This window comes from Pinus tabuliformis, chromosome 2_1 (assembly GCF_031772625.1).
Source record: "Pinus tabuliformis cultivar Carrire ecotype Pingquan chromosome 2_1, CPIR1, whole genome shotgun sequence".
Lineage (NCBI taxonomy): Eukaryota > Viridiplantae > Streptophyta > Pinopsida > Pinales > Pinaceae > Pinus > Pinus tabuliformis.
In genome coordinates, this window is record NC_142299.1 from 247,545,998 (window position 1) to 247,569,993 (window position 23,996).

The 23,996-nt window shown below is 37.2% G+C and overlaps 1 protein-coding gene across 1 annotated transcript in view; it reads right to left on the reverse strand.

The window, feature by feature from the left end:
• LOC149199619 (mitochondrial inner membrane protein OXA1-like) overlaps positions 1-23,996 on the reverse strand; it is a 162,294-nt gene that overhangs the window by 30,117 nt on the left and 108,181 nt on the right. The window contains exons 5-8 of the mRNA XM_089402507.1: positions 19,744-19,819; positions 19,216-19,347; positions 18,109-18,216; positions 4,570-4,624 (exon numbers count right to left, since the gene is read on the reverse strand). Of these exons, the coding sequence (XP_089258633.1) occupies positions 4,570-4,624; positions 18,109-18,216; positions 19,216-19,347; positions 19,744-19,819 (371 nt within the window). The remainder of the gene's footprint in view (positions 1-4,569; positions 4,625-18,108; positions 18,217-19,215; positions 19,348-19,743; positions 19,820-23,996) is intronic.

Below are 23,996 nucleotides of genomic sequence, written 5' to 3' on the forward strand. Positions count from 1 at the left end.
CTCATCTCTTCTTGGCTGCAAGCATTCCATAATTCTTCGAATGAAGGAGTTTCTTTCCAACTGTTGATTCTTGAGCACTCCAAGTAGGTGGCAGTCCCAATAATGCAATAACCACTAGCTCTTTTTCCTATACAATCTCATCTATGGCTTGATGGTCATCTCTAATTCTAGCTATCCTTACAAAGAAAGAAGCCAAAGTGTCATCTTTTGTTATTTTTGTGGTCCTTTGCTCATTCTTAAGACTTGCTACTTGACCAATGTTCTTGAGAGTGAACAATTTTGATAAGGCTTCATACATTTCTTGAGCAAAGTCTATGTTGGAAATGTATGGGACAAGATTGTCCTTTATACCTTCTATTAGTGTCATAGCCAATATTTGTGACTCTCTAAACTTCACTTTATCTGCATCACTAGATCCTTTGGTAGGTTTCTTTACCTTTCCTCTGACCAAATCTAGGACTTTGTTTTTCTAAAGAATGAGATCAATTATTTTCTTCCATGACCTGTAATTTGATGCTCCTAATTTGTTCTCTCCCTTTAATGGGTTAGACATTGTCCTTGAAGGTGGTAAGCTTCTTTCCTTATAAGATCTACTTATATGATCCCTTGCTCAACTTTTTGAGGTTTCTTAGACTCCTTTGAGTGGATCCTCAAATGCCCTTCTTCCTTCTTCACCTTACTTAGAAACCACATTAGAAAATCAGAAAGGCAGAAAGATTTTCTTATACTTCATAATTACTTGTGTAATTCTTATTTGCTTATTATCTTTTGTGTTCTTCTTTAGTTCATCAAGCAATTATCAAAACCATATAAAGATTAGGGACACCAGATGTAGGCGGACAGCCAGGGCAAAACCCCACTCTAGGGGAAAACCTAGTCAACAACTCTTCCTTCAATAGTTTCATGAGACAATCCAAGACTTCTTGACCTAGACACAAACTTCCTCCAATCACCAGGTCAGCCCTTTCCTTCTTCTGCAAATGACAACCTTCCAGCACTATCTTCGACCTAGAATAGCAACAGCAGTAGCAGCAATTTGATGCAACAAAAATTTCGACCTAGCAACTTCGATCTTGATGCAGCAGCTTCAACCCAGTAACTTCGACTTTGATGCAACACTTCGACCTAGAAGCAGCACTTCGACTTTGAAGTACTTCGACCTAGAAGCAGCACTTCGACCCTGAAGCAGCAGCAGAATTTCAGCCTTAATACAGTACTTCAATCAAGTTGCAATAGCCCAGAAAATTCCACACGTGTGAGAAAGAGATGACCCAAAAACCTTCAATCTTGCAATTTCTTGTCTTCTTTTGCAACTTCGCACTTTTTCATTGCTTCTTCTTGGAGATCAAGCTTGTGTGAGTGATGATCTCTCAAAAGAATCGAATTACTCTTATATATACCCTTTTCTAGAGTTCGAATTCCCTTCTTGTAGGCCGACTTGAACTGGTAAGGGTCAACTTGGTGTGGAGGTGACAAAATTCATTTTTGACTCAAAAATAATTCTTCTTACATGATTGAAAAGCCTAATAAGGGTCTCATTAAATGTACAATGACTCTAATGACTCTGTATAAATCCTAGAAGTCCTCAATGGGGACTTTGACCTAAAACATCATGACCCAAGCATGAAACCCATGCTTTAATAAGTCATAATAATAATAATAATAATAAAACCATAAGTACATTTCATTGTGACTCAAATACAATTATGAAGACTGAACTTAGTTACATTCTTCAACACTTCAAAACTTCAGATTTCGGCCTCTCCTTTAGAAATTTGGTTGTTGCTTCAAAACTGCAATTTTCGGCCTCTGCTGTAGAACCCTAGTTTGGCAAGAGTGTGAAAAGATGGTGAATTTTTCCTCCCTTCTCCTTCGCTTAGTTTGATCTCCTTTCCTTAATAACTCGACTTTCAATCTTGATGCTCCTTGACCCTAAATTCGGCTCCTTGATGTGGCTGCAATATGATCTTGCTGCAACTCAAAAATGCCCTAATTCTTCTTCGCATGTATGGAATATTTAGCCGTAAAAATAGTCCTTGAAACTTCGGTTTTGTCTTCTTCGTGTTCTCTTCTTGTTTGTAATTCTTGTCCTTGTGCTTGTATGAACTTCTTGGATGTCCTTTCAAATGAGGTCAAGCTTCTATATATATAGGCTTGTAGGCCGACTTACCTTCTTATAGGCCAAGTTGGTCTTGGAGGAATTTTGACTCTAAATAAATTTCTTTTACATGATACAAAGTGCCCAATGGGGTCTTTCATATATGACAATGACTTAATCGACTTCTTGACTCTATGAAAAACCCTACAAGCACTCAATGGGTGCTTGCCCTACAAATAAATTGACCTTGAGCATGAAACCCATGCTACAAAAATAAAAATAATGTTTTTTCGTTCTTTTTACAATATACAAGAATAAAGAGTACATTTCATATTTATGAAGACCAAACCTAGTTACATACTTTAACATTGTTGACCTCACTCTGTGAATTTTCGGACCTGTTGACTTTGGCTTGCTACACCTGTGTTGACCATAGAGAATTTATGTTGACCAAGTTGCTATTGTACTGCACTTTGACTGGACGTTGACTGGACTTTGACTATTAATTCTATAGTGACGAAATAAGAGAGTGGTTCTCTCCATATTGAATATATTTGACTTAGTTTTGGATGGTCAAAAGTTGACCTTTGACTGGTTGTTATTGGAAAAATTGAATTGGAATCTCTCTCATAAGGAAAGTTGATTAGGTTTTCCCCTCAATGGGTTTTTCCTTGGTCATTGACCTAATTTTGGTGTCTCTTTCTCTACTGTGATATCTCTCACTCATTGTTTATGGTTGTAATTTTTCAAGTGTAATTGCTTGATGCTTGATATGCTCTAAATATCATATTTAATGCTCTAAAGAAGACTAAAGTATCATTGGAAGTAGTTACCAGATTTGAAAAATTATTTCTAGTGCTGCATTCACTAGAAAAACAACAGTAATAAAGCCATTAGAGTTTTCTAAGTAGAGATTTTGGCTCTCTCACCCTCTTCATCAAGGTTGTCCTCGTGAGGCCCTAAAAGCCTCCATTGCCCAATTAAAGCAAGGCACTAGTTTAGTAGGTGTTGATCAACCCCTCCTTTATACACATTTTCTCTCTCTTCTCTCTAAGATCTAGGTATCTAGGGTTGGGGTTAGGGTTTCCTTAAAATTGTGTTTAATAGCAATTTTATTTGATGTATTATTGCCTTCTTAATAGGGATTGCATTTAATAACTTGAAAAAGGGAATATCTAGCATTAATTGCATACTAAAAGCCTATAATTATGGCTGACAACATTTCTTTTATTGCTGCTTTATGCATGTTTCAGCCAATAAAACTCACTTGCCTACCCTAAAACTTGCTTAACTAATTGATAGCCTTGCCCCTTTATTGATCTATACTTGGAAGGCTATTTCTTCTAGCTGTTATATGACATTGCATGCCATATCATTGAATACCTCTCAAACCCTAACTTACAACAGCTTGTTAATCTATATAAGAGGTCTTGGGAAAGGATACTTCAACCCTAGTAAAGATTATCTTAGCCTTATAGGCTTCATTGGTACATTTTTCCCATCATTAGGCCTTGCATCACCTTTTTTCCCATCATGACGTCTTGCATCACCTTAAATCCTTCTTGTTGAATATCCGTAGGTGATATTTATAGGGAAGCTTCCCTTCAGGGATTTGATTCACTACTAAATAGCTGGAGAAAGGTCATTGAAGTAACAGTCGTGGCTGATCTCTTGTTGCCATAAGGTCTGGATTTGCCTAGTGGGACTTTGCAATAGGCCTGCTAGATTTTGTGGTAGCATGTACCTTTTACATTTATCACACGATTCTGTCTTTGAGAGGTGTTAGGTTATGTCGATCTGAAGATTCATTAGAATTTGTACTTGCAGCCCTGAATGATACTAATTTGTAATGGATCACTATATAACTTGTCATCCATTTTGGTACTCTCTACAGTGAAAAAAAAGAGCCATGGCCTTGTCAGGCCCAACATAAGGACAGATTGTAATTTCCTAATTTGGGATCCTGAAACTTCTAGATCTGATTTGAGGGCTTTAAACAATTTTTTTGGGGCAATCATTTAAACTTTGTCTCTTAGCTTTCCAATGAGTATAAAATGGAGTTCATATGAGAAGTTATGCCTTCAGCAAGTTGACCTATTCTTTGACCACCACAGTAGCATGTGGATGTGAAATCAACTTTAATTAGTCATGCATGTGGTGCTAGTCACATGTGCAACTTTCAAGAAGAATATGGAGGGTCCAAAACCCTAAACCATTTCAAGAGCATGCAAAAACATACCTACAACTTGACTGACTCACTGTTTATTAATTCTGGCTATAATTGAAGGGCATCTTCCATATGAATGGCCACTGGATTTCTACTAAAACAGTTGCATTATTGTTAAATGTCCATAATTAAAGAGGCTAGATGGATATATAAATTTGAAGGATTATATTCATATGCATAAAATCAGTAGTTTTTTGTGGAAAATTTCAAAAGAGCAAACAGCATATATAAATATGTCACTTACCTGCACCATGTACAAGTGAGAACAAGTTTGATGTAATCCAGTAACAGAATATTGCCTGCATGCCACAACAACCTTAGAATGTCAAAGATTATAGAAATGCTGCATTTGGCATTTCATATGCCACAACGTTAATGTAGATTTTAACCAAGACTGGAGTAAACTTCAGATCTAATAAGCACATACAGATGAGTAATCAAAATCAAGATTCTGAAAGTATATGTACATAAATTGAGCTCCATAGATGGAACAAATAGAGGATTATATGAAATTTCCAATAAACATCTAAATTTCAACTCGGGATGTGAATGACCTTCACCATGTACAGGGAGTCCCTAACCACATTCGGTTTTACTTTAGGATGATGATATAAAGCTTATGGCACGAATCAACTAAGGCCAGGCCTTATAGCCCCATATGCTGTTTTTAATGTTTGTCAAGTAGACTTGAGACTCAAACATATCTCCAGACTGTCTCAATTTGGCTATTAAAATAAGAACTCAATGGTGATTGAAAAAATTAAATCATCATTAAATAAGAACCCAATGATGAATCGAAAGAAAACTCAATCATCATTAAAATAATAACCCAATGATGCTTTAGAAAAAACAAATCATCTTCTCTCGTTCTTTGAATAAAGTAACTGAAAAGGCTAAAAAGCCTAATTCTGAAACATTCCCCACTTTTTACATGGCATCATATGTACTTGATATCATCTATGCTAGCAGCCCTTTTGCAGGGTTGAATTGGAATTGGAATATAATAGGAACTCCAATTCATGTTTAATGTCAAGCTATGTGGGAGAACAAATACAAGATAAACTATGCATAACTTTGTGATTTCTTCATTGTTCCCCTTTATAAATTGATATTTTATGAAGAGTTCCCTAGGCTAAATAGAGAGACATTGAAGCTATTGAGAAGCATAGGTAATCAGTACCTTCAGGAGTATACATATTTGAGGATTTATGGGGTCACACCCCCCTCACCTGTTACCCCAATATGTACCCACTAGAATAATTCTTGGGGAAATTCCTTACCAAACCATTATGCACGGTTTTAATGCTTCATTGGCCAAAGACTCCAGGAAAATAACATTTATATGATTTATTCCCTATAACATGTATACTGGGCACTACAGGCTCTCGTGAATTCTAAAAAAGATGGATAGGAAGCTAATGCAATCTGCAATACAGGTTTCCATAGTGGCAATCGCACAAGCATGATATTCTAGGAGTAGGTGCCATACATAGTTTTTTTGTTTCAATAACATGACCTTGTGCCCAAGAGCAACGGGATCATGAAGTGCCATATGAGAATACAACAACATGGGAGGAAGTGCTCATGAGACTAAAATCAAAAGATTTTAGTCTCACTCATAGCATTACCTCTAACAAACACATGTAGAGGATCAAACAGAAAATGGCTGAAGCTGAGAGGGAAAGAAAGAGGAGGAAGATAAGATTAAAGCTCAAGAGGCACAAGCCAAGCAAGAAGACAAGCAGAGGATTATAGAAGAGGTTGAAAGGGCAAAGACTGAAGGAGGATGCTGGAAAGCCAGTTCAGAAACAGACGGGGAAGGGGGGCAGAGAGAGAAATAGAGAGATTAGCAGCAGTAGAGCTAGAGAAGAGATTAGAGGAAAATGTTGAACAGGAGAGAAAATCCAAATGGAAAATGATTGAGAAGAGGCTACAAGAGGCAAAGAAGCTAATCAGTGACAGCAATCTACAGGGAACCATCAGAACAACCTACACAGAAAATGGCTGAAGCTGAGAGGTAAAGAAAGAGGAAGATAAGATTAAAGCTCAAGAGGCACAAGCCAAGCGAGAAGACAAGCAGAGGATTATAGAAGAGGTTGAAAGGGAAAAGACTGAAGGAGGATGCCGGAAAGCCAGTTTAGAAACAGACGGGGAAGGGGGCAGAGAGAGAAATAGAGAGATTAGCAGCAGTAGAGCTAGAGAAGAAATTAGAGGAAAATGTTGAACAGGAGAGAGAATCCAAATGGAAAATGATTGAGAAGAGGCTACAAGAGGCAAAGAAGCTAGTCAGTAACAGCAATCTAGGAACCATCAGAACAACCTACACAGCAAACTGCACCACCTCCAAGTGACTTCATGTTGAAAAAATAAGGTATCAATGAGGTGTTTCCTAGTGGCTTTTGCCTTTGGCCTAGGAAAACACATGAGACCACCTTTTTAGTGTGACTTTATGAGTTATTAAAGTCATGTGACTTTTTAGTCACTTTATGAAGTACAATAAGTACATGGTACTTTATTATATTAAAGTCACTTTATGTTTAAAGTGACTTTATGAGAAAAAGGTACAAGGTACAAAAAGACATTAAAGTGACTAGGGAGACTCATTAATGAAGGGGGAGACATAAGAGAGGGTCAATGGGAGATTAGATCTCCACCCTTGATCAATGAGAGCAGCCCTTGATCTTAGGGATAGGGTTCTCTCATCATTATGAGACTAAAAAGGGGGAGAAAAGGCAAAAGTGATTTCATTCTTCATGTGCATGTGTTGGAGAAGAGAAGAGAAGAGAAAAGAAGAAGGAAGGCTGAGACAGCCATTGTTTGCAGGAGAGAACTTACAGCAAGGAGAACAGGCCTAAATTCCCAGGCAGTGCTGTAGAACGCAGTCCAAGGAGAAACAGGGAGGTGGCACGCAGACCAAGAGGGTCAGATCTATCACCTCCAGTGCATTTTTTGAGGGGCTGAGAGAGTCTCAGGATGATTTTCGGTAGGTTCAGTAACAGCTTCAGTATGATTTTCAGAGCATGCACAGGTCTGCAAATCAAGGAGATTTGTCAGCACTGACAGCACACAGTAGGAGACTGAGTAGGCAGTCTGACAGCACCAAATTCAAGGCAGAATTTGAGGAATCTGCTGAACAGAGGTCGATTTTCTGAGCAGAGAAAGTCTGACTGTGGTCCGAATTCCAAGGCAGTCAGAGGTCCAGAACAGTCGCATGACTCTCTAGGAAGACTGACACGACTTTCAAGGGAGAGATAAGTACCCTTGATGAGTATTTAATGCTGTACAAAATCCTCTAAGAAAAACAAAGAAAATCCTCCTAACTGGTTTTCCCCTTTGGGGTTTTTCCAGGGTCTGTGATTGACCAAAAATTAAGTGTCTTAAATTGTGTGTATGCATGTGAAATTTTTATGATCAGCTGAAAGTGAAAGTTAAAGAGTAGTGGTAGCCTAGCAGTGTTCCAGTTGCAATTTGTATTCATGTTTAAATATGCAATGAACTATGGGGTTGGGCATTAAACTTGTATGCAAAACAAAATGAAATCGGGAGGGGCTACAGGAAACAAGAATTTTCCACACTTCATTGATCTAACCATGGTAAATCTTGTTTATCAATCCTTAGAAAACTGAAAAAAAAAACCATCACAACACATTTAAAACTCATCAAAAGGCTATGGAGCATGTCGCTGCTAAATCTTGCACCTTGATGCAAAGCTAAGTTGCACAAAACACCGAAATGTTTCAAAGTTTCTGAAATGGATATGTTTAGAAACCTCATCTCCCATAATGGAAACGTCATATATATATATATATATATATATATAAGTGAATAACACACTATCTTGCAAGAAAAAAGGGAATAAGACCCAAAGATGACAATTTAGAACGAAAACTAAGTCTATATTAACACTCATAGATGATTACATGATGGCCGAGTTTCGATTGAGTTTTGGTTGAGTTTCGACATTTTGGGTACAGGTTGTTGAAAATAGCAACAACAAAAAATCCTAATTTAATTTTGTCCTTCAATTAAATTAGGAATTAAATTGTAATTCTAATTCTCATAGCAACTTGTAATAGTTAACTAAGTTAATTTGACTTAGTTGGCTCGGTTAGTTCGAGTTGGGAGTCTATCTAGAGTCGTGTAGAGTGGTTCCTAAATTTTAGGGGGCCAGGTTAAGTTCTTTTGAGTTGTAATTATCTAATTCAATTTAACTCAATTAAATTCAGTTAAACTAGTTCCAACTGATGGAGGAATTAGTGGGAGATCCAATAGTGGGGTGTAACCTGCAATAGTGGGGTATAATCAGCACTAATCAACCAATAAATTGAAGATTCACTCATAATTAACTCATGCATGTTAGATTTGAGAAAGACCCATTTGAAATTGGAGTTCAGGGGCAGTGTACTATCAGTTGTATCATCATCTGAAATTCTGAATTGTACAGGTAATACATGCAATCAAAGAAAGCCCTATGATGGATTGCACAGTTATGCATGAGGAATTTCCCAATTAAATATGGGCTAATTCCCTAGGAAATTGTGCAAGGAAATAGGATCTTGGCAAGCAGCATATTTGGCTAAGTATTGACTGGAGCTTGTTTGTGAAGTAGTGAGATAGATTGAGATAGTGCAGAGGTGGGTCGGGCTTCAGCAAAGCATTGTAATCTTCTCATATTTTATGATTAATACAATATACAGATAACAAGGGTTATAGTTGTGGCTTTCCCCATAAAATTATTGTGTTGTGTGTGATTGAATTCTCTCTTTTGTGCTTCGTTATTTCATCGATCAATTATTGTTTCCGTTGATGGGTAGAGTAGATTCAAGTCAATTGTTTTAGCGTATTACAATCTGCAGTTTGAATCTACAAGGAATTTCTACATGGCATCGGAGTTGAAACCATTGTAGAAGAGGAGAATATGAGTTTGTCTTTTGCAGGAGAAATCGAATTTGCAGTATCATACTTCAGAGCCAGCAAGATGTCGTTCTAAGGGTTGAGACTTGAATATGCCCTTGAGGGTAGTTCGAACTATATTTCTTAGAAGGACAGGATGGAGGCAGTGTTGGAAGACAACAAGCTTAAGGAATTCATAGACAAAAACATTCCTAAGCCAGTTGATGCTCAGGATCTGGCAGAGTGGTGAAAGTGTGTGGCAAAGGCGAGAAGGATTATCCTAGGAGTTTGAGATCATATTGTCTTGAACCTCCACGGTAAGGAAACTCCATTTGCAATGTGGAAGGTCTTGACGGCCCTGTTTCAAAACAGCAATGACCACAAGAAGTTGGCACTGAAGGACAAGCTCAAAAAGATCAAGATGGAGAAGGGCGACACAATACTGAAGTAGTTGACCAAGTTCACCTAATGTCGGGATGAGCTTGGAAGTGTTTGTGTCATAGTTGTTGAAGACAATATGATGAGCCTAGCACTTCTAGGCCTTCCCAAGAGCTGGCACAATTACCAGGACTCGGTTAATGGGAGGGAGAAGCTACCAGAGTGGGAGCAGTTGTGGTCCGACTTGGTACAAGAAGAGATTCAGCAGAAGACCAGGGATGGATCCTCATCCAAGAATGATGATGAGGAGAACTATGCCTTAGCTGGAAAGGCGAAGAAAGGGAAGCGGAATTCATCCCATTCCAAATCAAATTCCAGTCAACGCAGCAAGAAGAAGGACATGTCGAAGATTAAATGTTTTCACTGTCACAAGTTGGGACACTATCTCATTTTTTTGTAAACATTGTGGGTGATTTATCATTTAGGTTTCACAATGATGAAAAATCATGACACCACTTATTGATCAACAATGTTTGCAAGATTGTAGCACTCAAAACAAGAGACGGTAATGGCACATTATTGTAGTACTTGTCAAGAATTGGCAAGAGCGAGACAAGACAAGCGAACTAGTGAAAAAGGCTGAATGTTCTTCTCATCTTTTCTAATCACAATCCTTATACCTTCAGAATGCCTTACCAAGTCTTCAATGATCTCTTTTTCAATAAAAGATTAAACTTTTGAATGAGATTTCAGTAAGCCTCTTTCACTCCTCTTTTTAAAATAAAAAGGCTATATCTCTTATTCTTCTTTTTTCAAAGAGAAATCTACAAACCTTTGACAAAGTTATACTATATCTTTGAGCTCATTTAAACTTTTGATAACAGCATAATCCTAAAGGGTTAGCGTGGAAGTTGAATGGACAAAGCAGTCCAAGAGACCTTGGGATCTGAATCCCAAGAGTCACCTATTGTACTATAAATGTGTATCTTATCTTAATAAAAATATGCACTCACTGATTTATCTTTCACATTGTCTTTTTGTCCATGTGAGTTTAACATGGTATCAGAGCCATGATGTGTGGCCTGCGTAGTTTTGTGCCACTGGTCTGAGCACTGGCCTTTGTCATTCTGACTTGAGCCCAGGTCCCAGAAATAGCGATTCCCTGACTGCAATACGTTTCTGATTGAATGTCCTGCGCTCTCTGACTGCCAGAGACTGCGCATTATAAACGTTTGCCCCTCTCTGCGCATACCTGAATGTATCGGTTATGGAATACGCTGTTGAATCTGACATTGTGCAGTGAGCATGGAATACGCTGTTGAATCTGACATTGTGCAGTGACTGTTGAATGTGAAACTCTTGAATGTGACCTTCGGTTTCTTGCACTGTTATGACAAATAGTTTTTTTCTCTCGCCATTCTGAATGAGGGTTCCTTCATGGAGAATTGGGTTCACGCCTCTTACTCCTTTTTTGTTTTCTGATTGCATAACTGTTTGAAGACCCCTTTTTGCACCATTGATAAGCTCATCTGCAAGGCACTCAGCTGTCGTTTTTATATTTTTGAATGCACTGTCTTGCGCACCAGTGGTGAGCAGATTGCTTGATTTACACGTCTCAAAGGAGATATATAAACTGCTTGACGTCGAACAACACCAGAGCTTTGATAGAGAAGCCACTGCCATTCTTGCAGAAGAGACCGCAAGGAGAACGCAAGCGAAAATATATATGCTGCTCCAGCACCGGTCCTCTGCTCCTCTTCACAGTTTTTTAATTGCGGATTCTTTTGAGGGGAATGTAAACAAGCAGAGAATGTAAATGTGTTCCATCCCAGAGCTGCATTTTTATATTGATCTTCCCATTTCCTGCAACTACAAGGGCTTCTACATTGCATGATATTAAAGCTGTAGCCATGCTTTGCCGCAATTTTCCAGTTGTATTTTCGCGAGGTTTTATGATTCAATCTGAATATCTGATGTAACCCAATTTCTTAATTGATTCACATTGAACGCAAAACCAAATGGTTGCCGTACCCAATATATACTCCCCATAATTTACAATTGTTTCGTCATCGTCTTGCTCATACTTTCAATCTCTACCACTGAAATTGCAGAAGTTAAAAACGGTAAGCAAATCAAAAAAAATTGTGTGGACTCTGCATAGCAATCTTGCATGGCTCCTCCAACGTGATTTGCCCATTTGGCAGATGAGATATCCTTCTTTCTTTGTCGAATAAAATTTGAGGTTATTGGGATTGTTCTGCTGCAAGTTGGGTTTTTGCATTGAAGAATTTGGGCTATTAATATCATGTTCAAGCAGGGATCCCAAGGGAAATAACGTAGAGAAAGACTTGCCAGCAAAAAAAATCCAAGCGCTTGTGGGTTTGAAGTAATTGATGAAGCAAAGTCGATGTTGCAAACATCGATTCTTTCACTACAAGAGATAGTGTCCCAGTCCGCAGCAGCTCTCATTCACATATTTGAATCCATATGCAGATGGATTGTTGATTATTTCACTGAAGATGGCGTAGTTGTCGCTCAGAACAAATCGTGCGTCAGAAAACCGATTCTGCAATTTATTTCTAACCATATTTTCGAAGCCTATGTTGAAATCTGAGATGATGCCATTGGCGTAACCGACGCAGCTTCCATTATCAAGATTTTCTAAACTAATCATTAAAGGTGTGCAGCCTAAAGGTCGTAGATTCGATATTAGAAATTTTCTCGCTCCCAACTCATACAATTTCTTGAACTGATCTGCAAACCTTCTGAGGAGTTGCTGTTGATATTCGGCAACGCTATAGAGCTGAGAAACTTTGGAGTCACGGAGAAAGTAGTTAGAAATGTAATCCAAGCTTCCAATGTTGATGTAAAAGAGAGCTTCAGATATAAATTTATGAGAACTTTCTGCTAGAAGCACGACTGGTGACAACTGAAACCGGAGGAGTACCTCTTCAGCTGCATCCAAAGGTACAAAGCGCCACAATTCATTGCAGGAAGTTCGTGCAGCGAAGTACCCAAAAGAAGCAAGACCAAGATGAACACCAGCCCAATGTCGTTCTCTCAATACTAGATGAATATGTTCATGGTATGAAATTGCATTGTATATGGAAGTATATTGAGAAGCTACATACTTGAAGATTTTTTGAAGACAAAGTGGTACACCAATCAATTTTTTGCAGTGATATTATTGTCAAATGGATAGAATGGCTGTTGTATTAGAATTGCTGAACACTCTAATACATTCTACCACGGACAATACAATTATGATTGATAAAGCCATTGTCGCAAACATTCAAATCTGTTTGAAAAATGTACAAGAAAATATTGAGTTTTTGCAGCTGGAAACAAAGCTACAGCAGGAAGAATTACACCAGTGGAGTCATCATTCTGAACCTGTTTCTGTTCAGAACAATGAAGCAGACTCCCATAAACAGCAAGTCAATAATGTTACAGTTCATTCAGATAAAGCAGCAAAGTTACATGCAGATGCAGAGGTTCATTCTGCACTTCCCAAGCCCATCATCAGACCTTGGGAACAGCTTGTCCACAACAAGCACAGAACCGGTCTTGGATATGACAAGGACTTGTCCTTTCATATTCCAGACTATGCCAAGCCCATTCAGTTTCAGAGTGTTGGTTTCATTAATGACGGTTCACCTGCTCCTAATGACAGTTCAGCTTCAACTGTTCCAGACTCTGCCCCTCTTCCACAGCAACAACAACAACAGATCGTGAAATGCAAACACTGTGATCGAGTTGGCCATTTGAAAGATCACTGTTTTGATCTTCATCCATGTAAGCACTGTCATAAAAGCAGCCATTCTTCACACAGATGCTTCAAAAACAAATGTCCTGCAAGAACAAAGATTCATCTTGGATGGATCGCTTCTTGGCAATGGGCATCAACAGCCAAGAAGATATTCCAAACACATGTCAGAACTTGTTCCAGAATATTAAACAGTCTTGCAGTTGAGTTTTCTCCATCTTCTCACCTTGTATCTGACAGGGGGGAAAATGATGGTCATCTACAAGCTTCAAAGTCACATCAAGCGAGCCTGAGCCACAACCTGCCACACCAGTTTCAGAGTTGCAGCCAGAGACATAGATGCCCGTGATCACAGATTGAGAACACTTCCTCTAGCAGAAGACACCAGCTTCTTGCCAGTTTTGGAAGAGTTCCAGGAATTGCATTAAGCATTCCAGAGTTGTTGGTTATCCTTAAACCATCACAGGTTGAGACTTCCCTTTTCAGGTTGAAGTTTTACCTTTTATGCAGGGTGAGACCTCCCTTTTATGGTTGAAGGTTTCCCTCTTTAAAACAATATGATCACTTCCTCTAGCAGAAAGCTTCAGTTTCTTGCCAGTTTTGGAAGAGTTCCGGGAACTGCACTAAGCGTTCCAGTGTTGGTGGTCATCCTTAAACCACCGCCCTTTTTTACCAACATTTCATAGAGCACATTCAGCCTAGTGCTGCCATGTATTTTTTGCACATTTTGTATTACAGCTCTCTTCTTGGACTCATACATAACCCTTCGGATTAAGGGGGGGAATGTTGGACACCTAATCCTAAAGGGTTAGCGTGGAAGTTGAATGGACAAAGCAGTCCAAGAGACCTTGGGATCTGAATCCCAAGAGTCACCTATTGTACTATAAATGTGTATCTTATCTTAATAAAAATATGCACTCACTGATTTATCTTTCACATTGTCTTTTTGTCCATGTGAGTTTAACAGTCTTGATACGCAGCATTGTTGATTTGTCTACTCTCATGATTCAGATGTCGATAGAGAACTTTTTTGTTTTGACTTTCCCTTATTAAGTGTGTGGAAATTTTTTGATTTACTTCAGGTGACAATGTGGTTGAGTTGGTTACAAAACCTTCACTTGAGATGTTTATCATCTAAACTGCAACATCTAAGTGTGTCTTTCCTTCAACTAACTTTTCTTCTTCTTGAGTTGTCATATTCATTGGATCAATGTTCGTTTTTTCTTCAACCTGAATTTCTACATTTGAAGATTCCGAGGCTTTCTTTTCAACAAGTTGTTGCCCCTTGTTTTCCAACAACTTCTTATCCTTCTTAAGATTCTTAATTTGTGTTAGTAATTTTTCAATATGGTCTCTAAGTCGAGAAACTTCCTCATTCTTGTCAGCGGTGATTTTTGTCAACTTCCTTCTGCATATTTTGCATCATTTTTTTACTTTCTTGAAGAATTACTTTTGAGATTTCTTGTATGTCCTTTGGCATCACTGAATCTAGCTTCAAAGTAACATCTTGTAGCATTATTTTTTTCTTTTTGTGAGAAAATGTCAAAAACTTTTTTTTCTGTATTTAGAATAAAGGAACCTAGGGTTTCCATCCAAGGTGAGCCCAAAACAATGTCACCTAGATCACTCCATAGAGATTGAACAGAGAATTGTGATATAAAAGTATAATCGCCAATGTTTAATTGTAATTCAGTTATGTCATATTGTTTTCTACCCAAGCAGTCTAAACTCTCAATTATGTTAGACTCCGGAATCACCAATTGGTTAGCAAGGTTAGAGTTTATATAATTTTTCCCTTCAATGGGAGAGATAGAAATAATAACATATTTTCCTGCAAGAGTCCCTTTAATTCTGAATAGCACTGGAGCAGCGCAACGTGAGGTTCCAAAAAATCTTCCTTCCTTTATTTTCGAACTAGATGCCATTTTGCTGAAATGAACTTTCTTCAAATTCACCCTTTTTAACTCTATATTTTCCTTGATAATTTTAACTATTTTTTTTATAACTCTGAACTACTGCTTCTTCTTTTTGGTTTTAATTTTAAATTATATTCAAACTTCCTTTATATTTAAGAGTAGAGGATTATACTTCCTAACCCTTTTTTTAATTTAATCCTTAATAACAATACCTTTATAACTTTTTCAAAAATGTTGTAAACTCTTTAAAATTACCCTTGCTCACAAATTAAGGAAATGTGTTATGAGGATTTAATTTGTCGGAACAATACGAATGAACCCCCTGTCCCTTCCGTGAATGGTCATCTAATAATTTTTTGAGTTTATGATTTGTAGATTTGAGTTTTGCTCTATTGTAGCTTTTAGTCACTTTTTCTTGAACAATAATTGTATATGTGTATTGTGGCATAGAAGGTGGTCACTGACTATCAATAGTCGGGCAACGACGATGGAAGCGTGTGTATAAAGTGGTAGACGTCCACAATAATGGCAACAGCCACAGATGGCATGGGCGTGTTGAGGAAAAGCGAGCAGCAATAGCAATGGTGAGAATAAGATCAAAACAAGTGTATTGCGGTGTTGAAGTAAGAGGCTGCAGTGGGGCACACGATTGGTACTAATGTGAACCAAATGATTAGACTTCAAGCGTTGACCAAAAATGTGTGTGCGGCAGTGGAAAATGGGCAATAGTTGAAAAACTATGTATGGAGGGCATTCACGACACTGTGCAATCAATAACATATATTGTGAAGCGGTTATGATTGTGGTTGAAAGAAATGGTGGTTACGAACGGCGGGCTATGTGTGACTATTTACTGGGATGGCAGTTCGTAAATCCAGTGGTTCGTTGTGGCAGCGACTATGGTCGCAGGGACTATATTATTTTTCTTATTTATTTATTTTTAATATATTTTTCATGTTTCTTTTGGATGTTTTTATTTTTTGTTTTTAATTTTTAGTTTTTCTAATAATTCTTTTTGGATTTTTTTATTTTTCTAATATTTTTTTATTTTTAATAATTTCTTTGCTTTTTTTTATATATTTATAATAAAAAATTAAATAATGGCCAAAGGCCTAAGATTGCAGAATGGAGAAGCTCCAATTTTTGTGTAGCGAATGCTTCAGTGACGACGACAACAAAGTTGACGATTTTTATGGCCAAAGACTTGGATCGGAGAACGAGACTCTTGTGCAATGGTTGAGTTTTCCAGAAGATCGAATGGCTCTGATACCAAATGAAGCAATCAAAGTTCCTTCTTCAGATTAATTACTCCAAAAGACTACATGTGTGAATAAGAATGATGATACAATGAGAGTGAAGGCCCTATATATATAGCCAGGTAAGTACCCTTTCACGAACAGGCATGTCTGTAGAGAGTCGAGACATGCCTCTTTGTTTAACTAATTATTAACTAACTAATCATTATTACAGTTATTTATATTTATATACATTTTTTATTTGTAACCTATTAACTGGTCTCCTCAACAATCATTTCAATTATTCAACGGAAATGTTCAGACATAGCAGCTATTCACTTCCAGATATTCAGATATTGGTCGTTTTTCAAGCAAATCTCCATAAAAGCTCAGTTCAACAATTTCAGATTGAAGATGACAAAAGTTATTGGTACAGGTGTTGTACAATTATTCAGACTTGTGATTGAGAGGGGAATGTTAGACTGCGAGTCCCAATACAATCACAAAGTCCGAGACCATGAGTTGCAATCCTTGTCTTGATGAGATGTTATCATGATCCACTAATGAGTTGTCAGTGAGATCTAGAAGATCAATTGATGTATTATAAATTCACATCTTGAGATCAATACAGTGAAATACAATGGCTTAAGACTTTTCCACCAATTTGCTTATCTTGTCTCGCTCTTGCCATTTCTTAACAGTACTTGGAAATCAACCACTAAAGTTTCAATAAATTAGAATCCTTCATAGGATCTACCCAAAAAAATAATTCTAGCGTTGTTTTTCAATCCTTAAAATAGTTTGTCACTAAATAGAGAGGTTTATCATGTACTCTCATGTCTTCTAACAGACTTTTAAACAAATAAGTCTAATCAACTAAGAAAGGTAAACCAACATGGTCCAGGAAGACAATGCAACGAGCATGTAAGATTATATGGCCATGCAAGAAAATTAACCAACGATGTCCATGCTAGCCTAGTAGAATAATGTGATTAAGCAACACAGATCTATCAATCAACACTAAGATCAGTCAATGTACTACAACCATTCTTCAATAAAAGCACAACGATAAAGGCAATACAACTATAAGTATTTCGGAGAGGTGATTTGAGATACTTCAAGATATAACCTTGGTCATTGGAACCAAGGGCTCAAAAGTGTGAACAAATAAATAATATTAAAATTGGTGTGATATTTAAAATCAGAGCCTAAGGTGACTACATTTCCATATTGAGATTGAAACTAATACTACATTCTAATCAACCACCCTATACACAGCTATGATGTTACAAGTCAAGATGTTATGATGTCAAAAAGGTAAAAGACTTGGTTACTACTGTTCTACTAGAGCTTGGTTTGGAGATTATAATCTCAGTTGCTCTATCTGCCATCAAGACATGTAACAAACAACACCAAAACCAATTTCTATTTTTTTGGAGTTAGTTCAAGGCACTGCAAGAAAGAGTTCCAATTATCTTTATATGGCAAATTATACTGCGTGAAGTATTTGTCTTTTTATCTATTGTATAATTTTTAACTTCAAATGGTTATAACCCAAAAAATATCCTGCTCGCAAAATATTTAAGTTAAAATACCTTCGGGAAATTCATTGTTATAGGCACTGTCAAAAGAGCAATGAATCGAGAGAACATCTTCATTTTATTTGCCATAGGATTGCCTTCTAATCCCTCTTGCATATTTAGCTGTTAGCAGAAAATAACAACAACTATCAGTTTGAAATGTTCAGCATATAAAAGTTTAGATTTCACTTAGCAAACATAAAGAACAGCAAAGTAGATTTCCTACTTTTCTATCAAATAGCCTTATATGTCCCAATTTTTTCCTTCTTGTTTGCAGATAAAATGCTATGTATAAATTTGTCAACGAAGAAAAACAAGGTATATATAAAGAATTTCCAAGTCCTGAGAGTACGATAGACAATAGACAATTACAGCTCTACATTCACTTCATTATCTTCATCCATTCAACTTAAATTAATCAAACAGGTGAAACCTTTAAATCCAAATTGGAAGCCAAAATTGGAAAGGAAGGAGGCAAACGAATGATAAATAAGAAAGTTAGAAACATAATAACTAATAAGAGAACTAATCCTTCTGAATACTTTCACCCTCAAAAAGAGAAAGTGGATTCAAAATATGTTTTAGAAGAAAAGGGAACACATGGTTCAAGTCAATTTGGTCTAGCCTGAGTGGTTGTCTGATGGATTGTTTTTCTCCCCATGCAGCTTCTATCCCCATCAGTGACGTGGCAAAGCTTCAAACTTCTACAGAATCAGGTTTTACCCTGGGTACCATCCACGGAGAGAGGGGAAGTGCCCAGTGGGTTTCCCCGGAAAATGCAATACATGGAAAAAAATGTGAATATATCTGACACAAATGTTATATATAATAAGGAGAAATGGAATCTTACTAACTTCAGCAATACTTGGTTAAAGACACCAGGCAGCTAAGGAGACAATTGAACTCATGTTTCAAGAACTATTTCTTATAAAATTCCCGTGATATTTCCTATGACAGTGTGATTGACTAGAACCATCTCTTAGATAAATAACATTTTGGAGCAAAAGTGGAAATACAGTTTTACCATCTCATTTCAAAACTATCATCTAATCAAGCAAGTGAAAAGAAAGACTAATCTTGTCCCCCTATTTTTAATTCTGCTTTGGAATAAAGAAGCTATACCTCTACAGTTGCCAAAAAGCTTAATGCCGTCAATGCAGGGAGAAGGTATAGACTGTCTGGGGTACTCAAATCTTGGAACCAAAGCGCACCACCTTCTTTAAAGGATGGAACATTGGCTGCCATGTTCGTAATCTGTAATTATAACAAACCAGACAGCACCAAATTACGACTCATTTTGACATTCCTTGAACATGCCCCAGTTCTTGGAAAATATCATTTATCTGACAACATATAAATCAATAATGAAAAAATAATTAATGTATTTTCAGTATAATTTTCTACCAGACATGCCAATCCCAAATCCAATATCTAAGGAACATTCAAAGATACTGAAAAAATGATCTAGATAGTGTTTCCTTCTCTTTCATAGAACATATATATATATGTGTGTGTGTACAAAGTGACCAAAACAGCCCTATACATGGTTTCCACCAAAGATTCCTTCCTTAATGGCTTCACCATATAGTATTTTGATATAATTAACTATCAAAAAATTGCTGCAAAGGGATTCTTATGCATAAAACTTACAGCCAAATAAAAGCTTATGAAGACGGGGCCTTGAATTAATATCCCTTTCATTGGCGTAAATGGGGTAACATTGTATCTGCAGAAGACATCACAGGCACAACTTTGAAGTAATGAAAATATTTGAAGAAAATGGCATTTAATCTTTCTCAGTCTAGCATAAAACATATACACCTCTATAAAACATAAATGAAAAACAATGTCAAATGATAAACAAGGACCTGAAATGGGTACAAGTTTGTCGTCTATTTCTGATTTCATATTTTTACACGATGATTAAACTATCTTACTTCTAATTAACAATCATAGAAAAATTGTGTCTCTACAACATTGAAAAAAGAAGAAAACAAATATTCTGTTAATGACACGAAAGTCTATTCACATCTAAAACAAAACATAAATCTAGATGAATCAATCTTCCCAAAGTAATCACCAATGATTACTTAAGCTTGCAAATGAACTGTGTTGTAAAGTAAATGTGAGTTAATTATGGATTGAGAAATACTCTTGTACTTTTGAGAGTTTTAAAAATTTATCATGAAGATCAATTGCAATTTAGAAAATTTTATTTATTTTTAAATAGGAAAAGTTAAGAAAAAAAAAAGTAAACAAATTCAAAAGTTAAAGTAGAGAATTCAAAAAGTTAACAAATTCAATCACAGACACAAAGGCCACAAATATCAAACATGAGGGCAAGCAATTTGACGGCACAGCAAAAGCTGGGAATTGCAGAAAGAGAAAAAATGATAAATAATCCAAATCACCCCAGGAAATACAAGCACAGAGAAACCGAGCAGACACCCTTCAATAGAACTATCAGTGTTTTGTAGAGAGACGAGGAAGAGAGAAGATGCAGGTTGATAATGTAAAGATCAAGAACTGAAATACGGTAATAACCAGAACTGAAATACAGTAAGAACCAAAACTGAAATGCAGTAACCGTAAGGGACTTTGGACACCTACCTGAAGTTCTGAACTGCTGCCTGCTCTGGTGTTGCTCTGGTGTAATTGATGGCGTTGTGGTTGCTCTGATACCAATTACCGGGAAACCAATTCCACCCAACCAGACTAAGCAGAGCTTGGCTGCTCAATCCAGTAAGCTTCTCGCAGAAGCTCACTATCCCCCATGCCCAGAACCTCAGAATGCCTAAAGCTCTTCCCTTGCTCAATTGTCTTCCTCTGGTTTGCCTCCCTTCTCTCCTGATTTTCTCCTCCTCCTTTTCTGCATTCCTCCCCCCCCCGTGATCGGCTCAGATTAGTGGTTTTATAATTGCAGGCTTGGCGGTGGCCGCCCTCTCGCCTACGGCCACCGCTCTTCCTCCTTCCGACACGCCTCTGCATGCATTTCACTCTCAGATATTTATCCATCTGATCTATGTACTTTGTTTATATTCCACGTTTGGCTGATGCATTACCTTTTACATAAGGTTTCAAATTTTATTTTGTTTATTATAAACTTTAATTTTATGAAGTTTAATTTTATATATGTATAAAGTTTTAAATTTATATTTATTATAAAATTTAATTCATATTTATTTTTAAAGTTTAACTCATATTTATTTTTAATATGAAGTTTAATGTTATCAATTTTAATATAAAGTTTAAACTTTATATTAGTTAATTAGTTTAGGTGGGTCGTTACATACACTCCCCCTTCAAAAAACTTCGTCCTGAAGTTAGAGTTTTTATCTTATCTGATTACTTACGATAGTAATCGGTACCTCCTTCTTAGATTTCAAAATTTTCGTTTTAATATCAAGAGACTATAAAATTAGAGTTTTAGGTTTATGATTTACCCAGGTTCCCAAGCTATTCTAAAATCATCCTATCCTTCCTAATCTCTTCCGCTCCCATCCTATCCGTCCTCTACTGGAGTATGCCATGGCGTCAGTTTTACTGACCTAACTATTCATAAACTCTAAGGTGACAGCGTCGGTTATACCGACCTGATTCCCAGTAGGCATCCGGCAGTGATCATCACACGTCTAGGGGAGCGTGATTCACACAGTCCTCCCATGACTCCAAGGTTCGGAGGATAAACGGTGGATAACACCTCCACCCCTCCCAGTAGAATTAGGGCGAATACTTTATCATAGAATGACTTTGAGCTTTAATGGTTCTGAGGTTTTGTCATCACGTGGTTATCCTGGTAACTGTTCATTATCTGCAATCATACACTTACCCATACATTTGTAAAATGTGCATTTAGCATATTCAAAATAACTTCATGTATTATTCACATATGACATTACAGTATAACATATTTTGCCATATTCCATGCATGTCTTTTGACTTTCATCTAGAATGTATTCACTTCCTACCTTCTATTCCATTGTTCATGTTGACATGCACAAATAAAACAGATTTATAATATCTTAATTTCTATCAGAAGTAAAATCATTTACGGTCTTTAACTTTACCTTGACAACTATAAAAATGGACCACATATATCGTTTTGGTATCCATGTACCAGCAGAAATTAAACATATATTATGTCACAAAATTTCACGTATATCTATAATCATTCAAAATGTTTCTGAGCCTCTGATTGCAGTGAAGTAAATATATAATTAACATCGTTTACAGTTTTTCAAAATTGACATAGATTAGGGTATCTTTGGTATATGTCCTTTGTAGTTTCCCAAGTCGCTGGTCCAGGACTATACTTGTCCCATTGGACCTTAACTTGGTCCACCAGGCGGTTCCTCAGCTGTCGAACCCTACGTTCCAGTATACGTAATGGTTCGACCGTTACGACTCCCTCGTCCGATACCTGCAATTCCTTCCATTGAAGGTTATGAGATAGATCAGCTATATAATGCCTTAATACAAAAACATGAAATACATTATGAATTCTATGCAGGTGAGGTGGCAGGGCAAGACGATAGGCAACAGCTCCAACTCTTTCCACAACTTTAAACGGTCCAATAAATCGGGGTGACAACTTTGTCCCTTTTCCGAATCGAATAGTACTTTTATTTGGTTTAATGCAGATGAAGACCTGATCCCCTACTTCATACCTCCTATCAATTCGATGAGCATCTGCATAACTCTTTTGTCTATCTTGTGCTTCCTTTAATCGTTGTCTAATTTGTCTTACTTGTGCTTCCATTTCATGGATTAATTCTAGTCCTATTATCACTCAATCTTCTAACCTGTCCCAACTTAACGGTGTTCTGCAAGGTCTGCCATATAAAGCTTCAAACGGAGGCATCCCAATCGAACTGTGGTAACTGTTGTTGTATGCAAATTCGACTAAGGGTAAGTACTTTTCCCAATGTGATTGCTGATCCATCACATACATTCGCAACATGTCTTCAAGTACTTGATTTACTCTTTCAGTTTGCCCATCAGTCTCAGGATGGTAAGCAATGCTTAAATTTAGCTGAGTACCTAAGATTGTTTGCATGCAAGTCCAGAATCTAGAAGTGAATCGCGAATCTCTATCGGATATAATCTTCTTAGGTACTCCATGAAATCTAATAACTTCATTTATGAATACTCGAGCTAAGTCAGCAACATCGTAAGTATCTCTTACGGGAATGAAATGGGCGCTTTTTGTTAATTTATCCACCACTACCAAAATGGCATTGTGTCTTTGAGAAGTAAGAGGTAGTCCAGTGATAAAATCCATCGAAATGGTCTCCCATTTAGACATAGGAATGTCGTGGGGTTGTAAGAGGCCCGCTGGGTGACAATGATCTGCCTTTACTTGCTGACATTCCAAACATTTTGCAACAGATTGAGTGATATCACGCTTCATGCCTGCCCAAAAGAAGAGTTTCTTGGTATCCGCATACATTTTCCCTACTCCAGGATGAGCACAATATACTGCTCTGTGGGCTTGCCCAAGGATGGTATCTCGAAGATCTTTATCATCAGGAATATACGTCCTTCCATGGAATCATAAGATCCCATCGTTTTCTAATTCATATCCCTCAAATTTAGATTCTTTTGCCCTATTACCTTCAAGACTTGCTCTTACCTTTAAATACCAGCTGTCTTTTATAAGATGATCCGGTACTCGTTGTCTTAAGCCTACTTTAATGGGTATGAGAGAAAATATCTGAGGTCTTCTGCTTAAAGCATCTGCTACTACATTTTCTTTTCCCTTAATGTATGATATTTCGAAGTCATATTCACTTATGAATTCACTCCAGCGCCTTTGCCTAGCATTTAAGTCTCTTTGGGTGAACAAATATTGTAGACTTTGATGGTCGCTTTTAAGTGTAAAACTTCGTCCCACTAGATAGTGT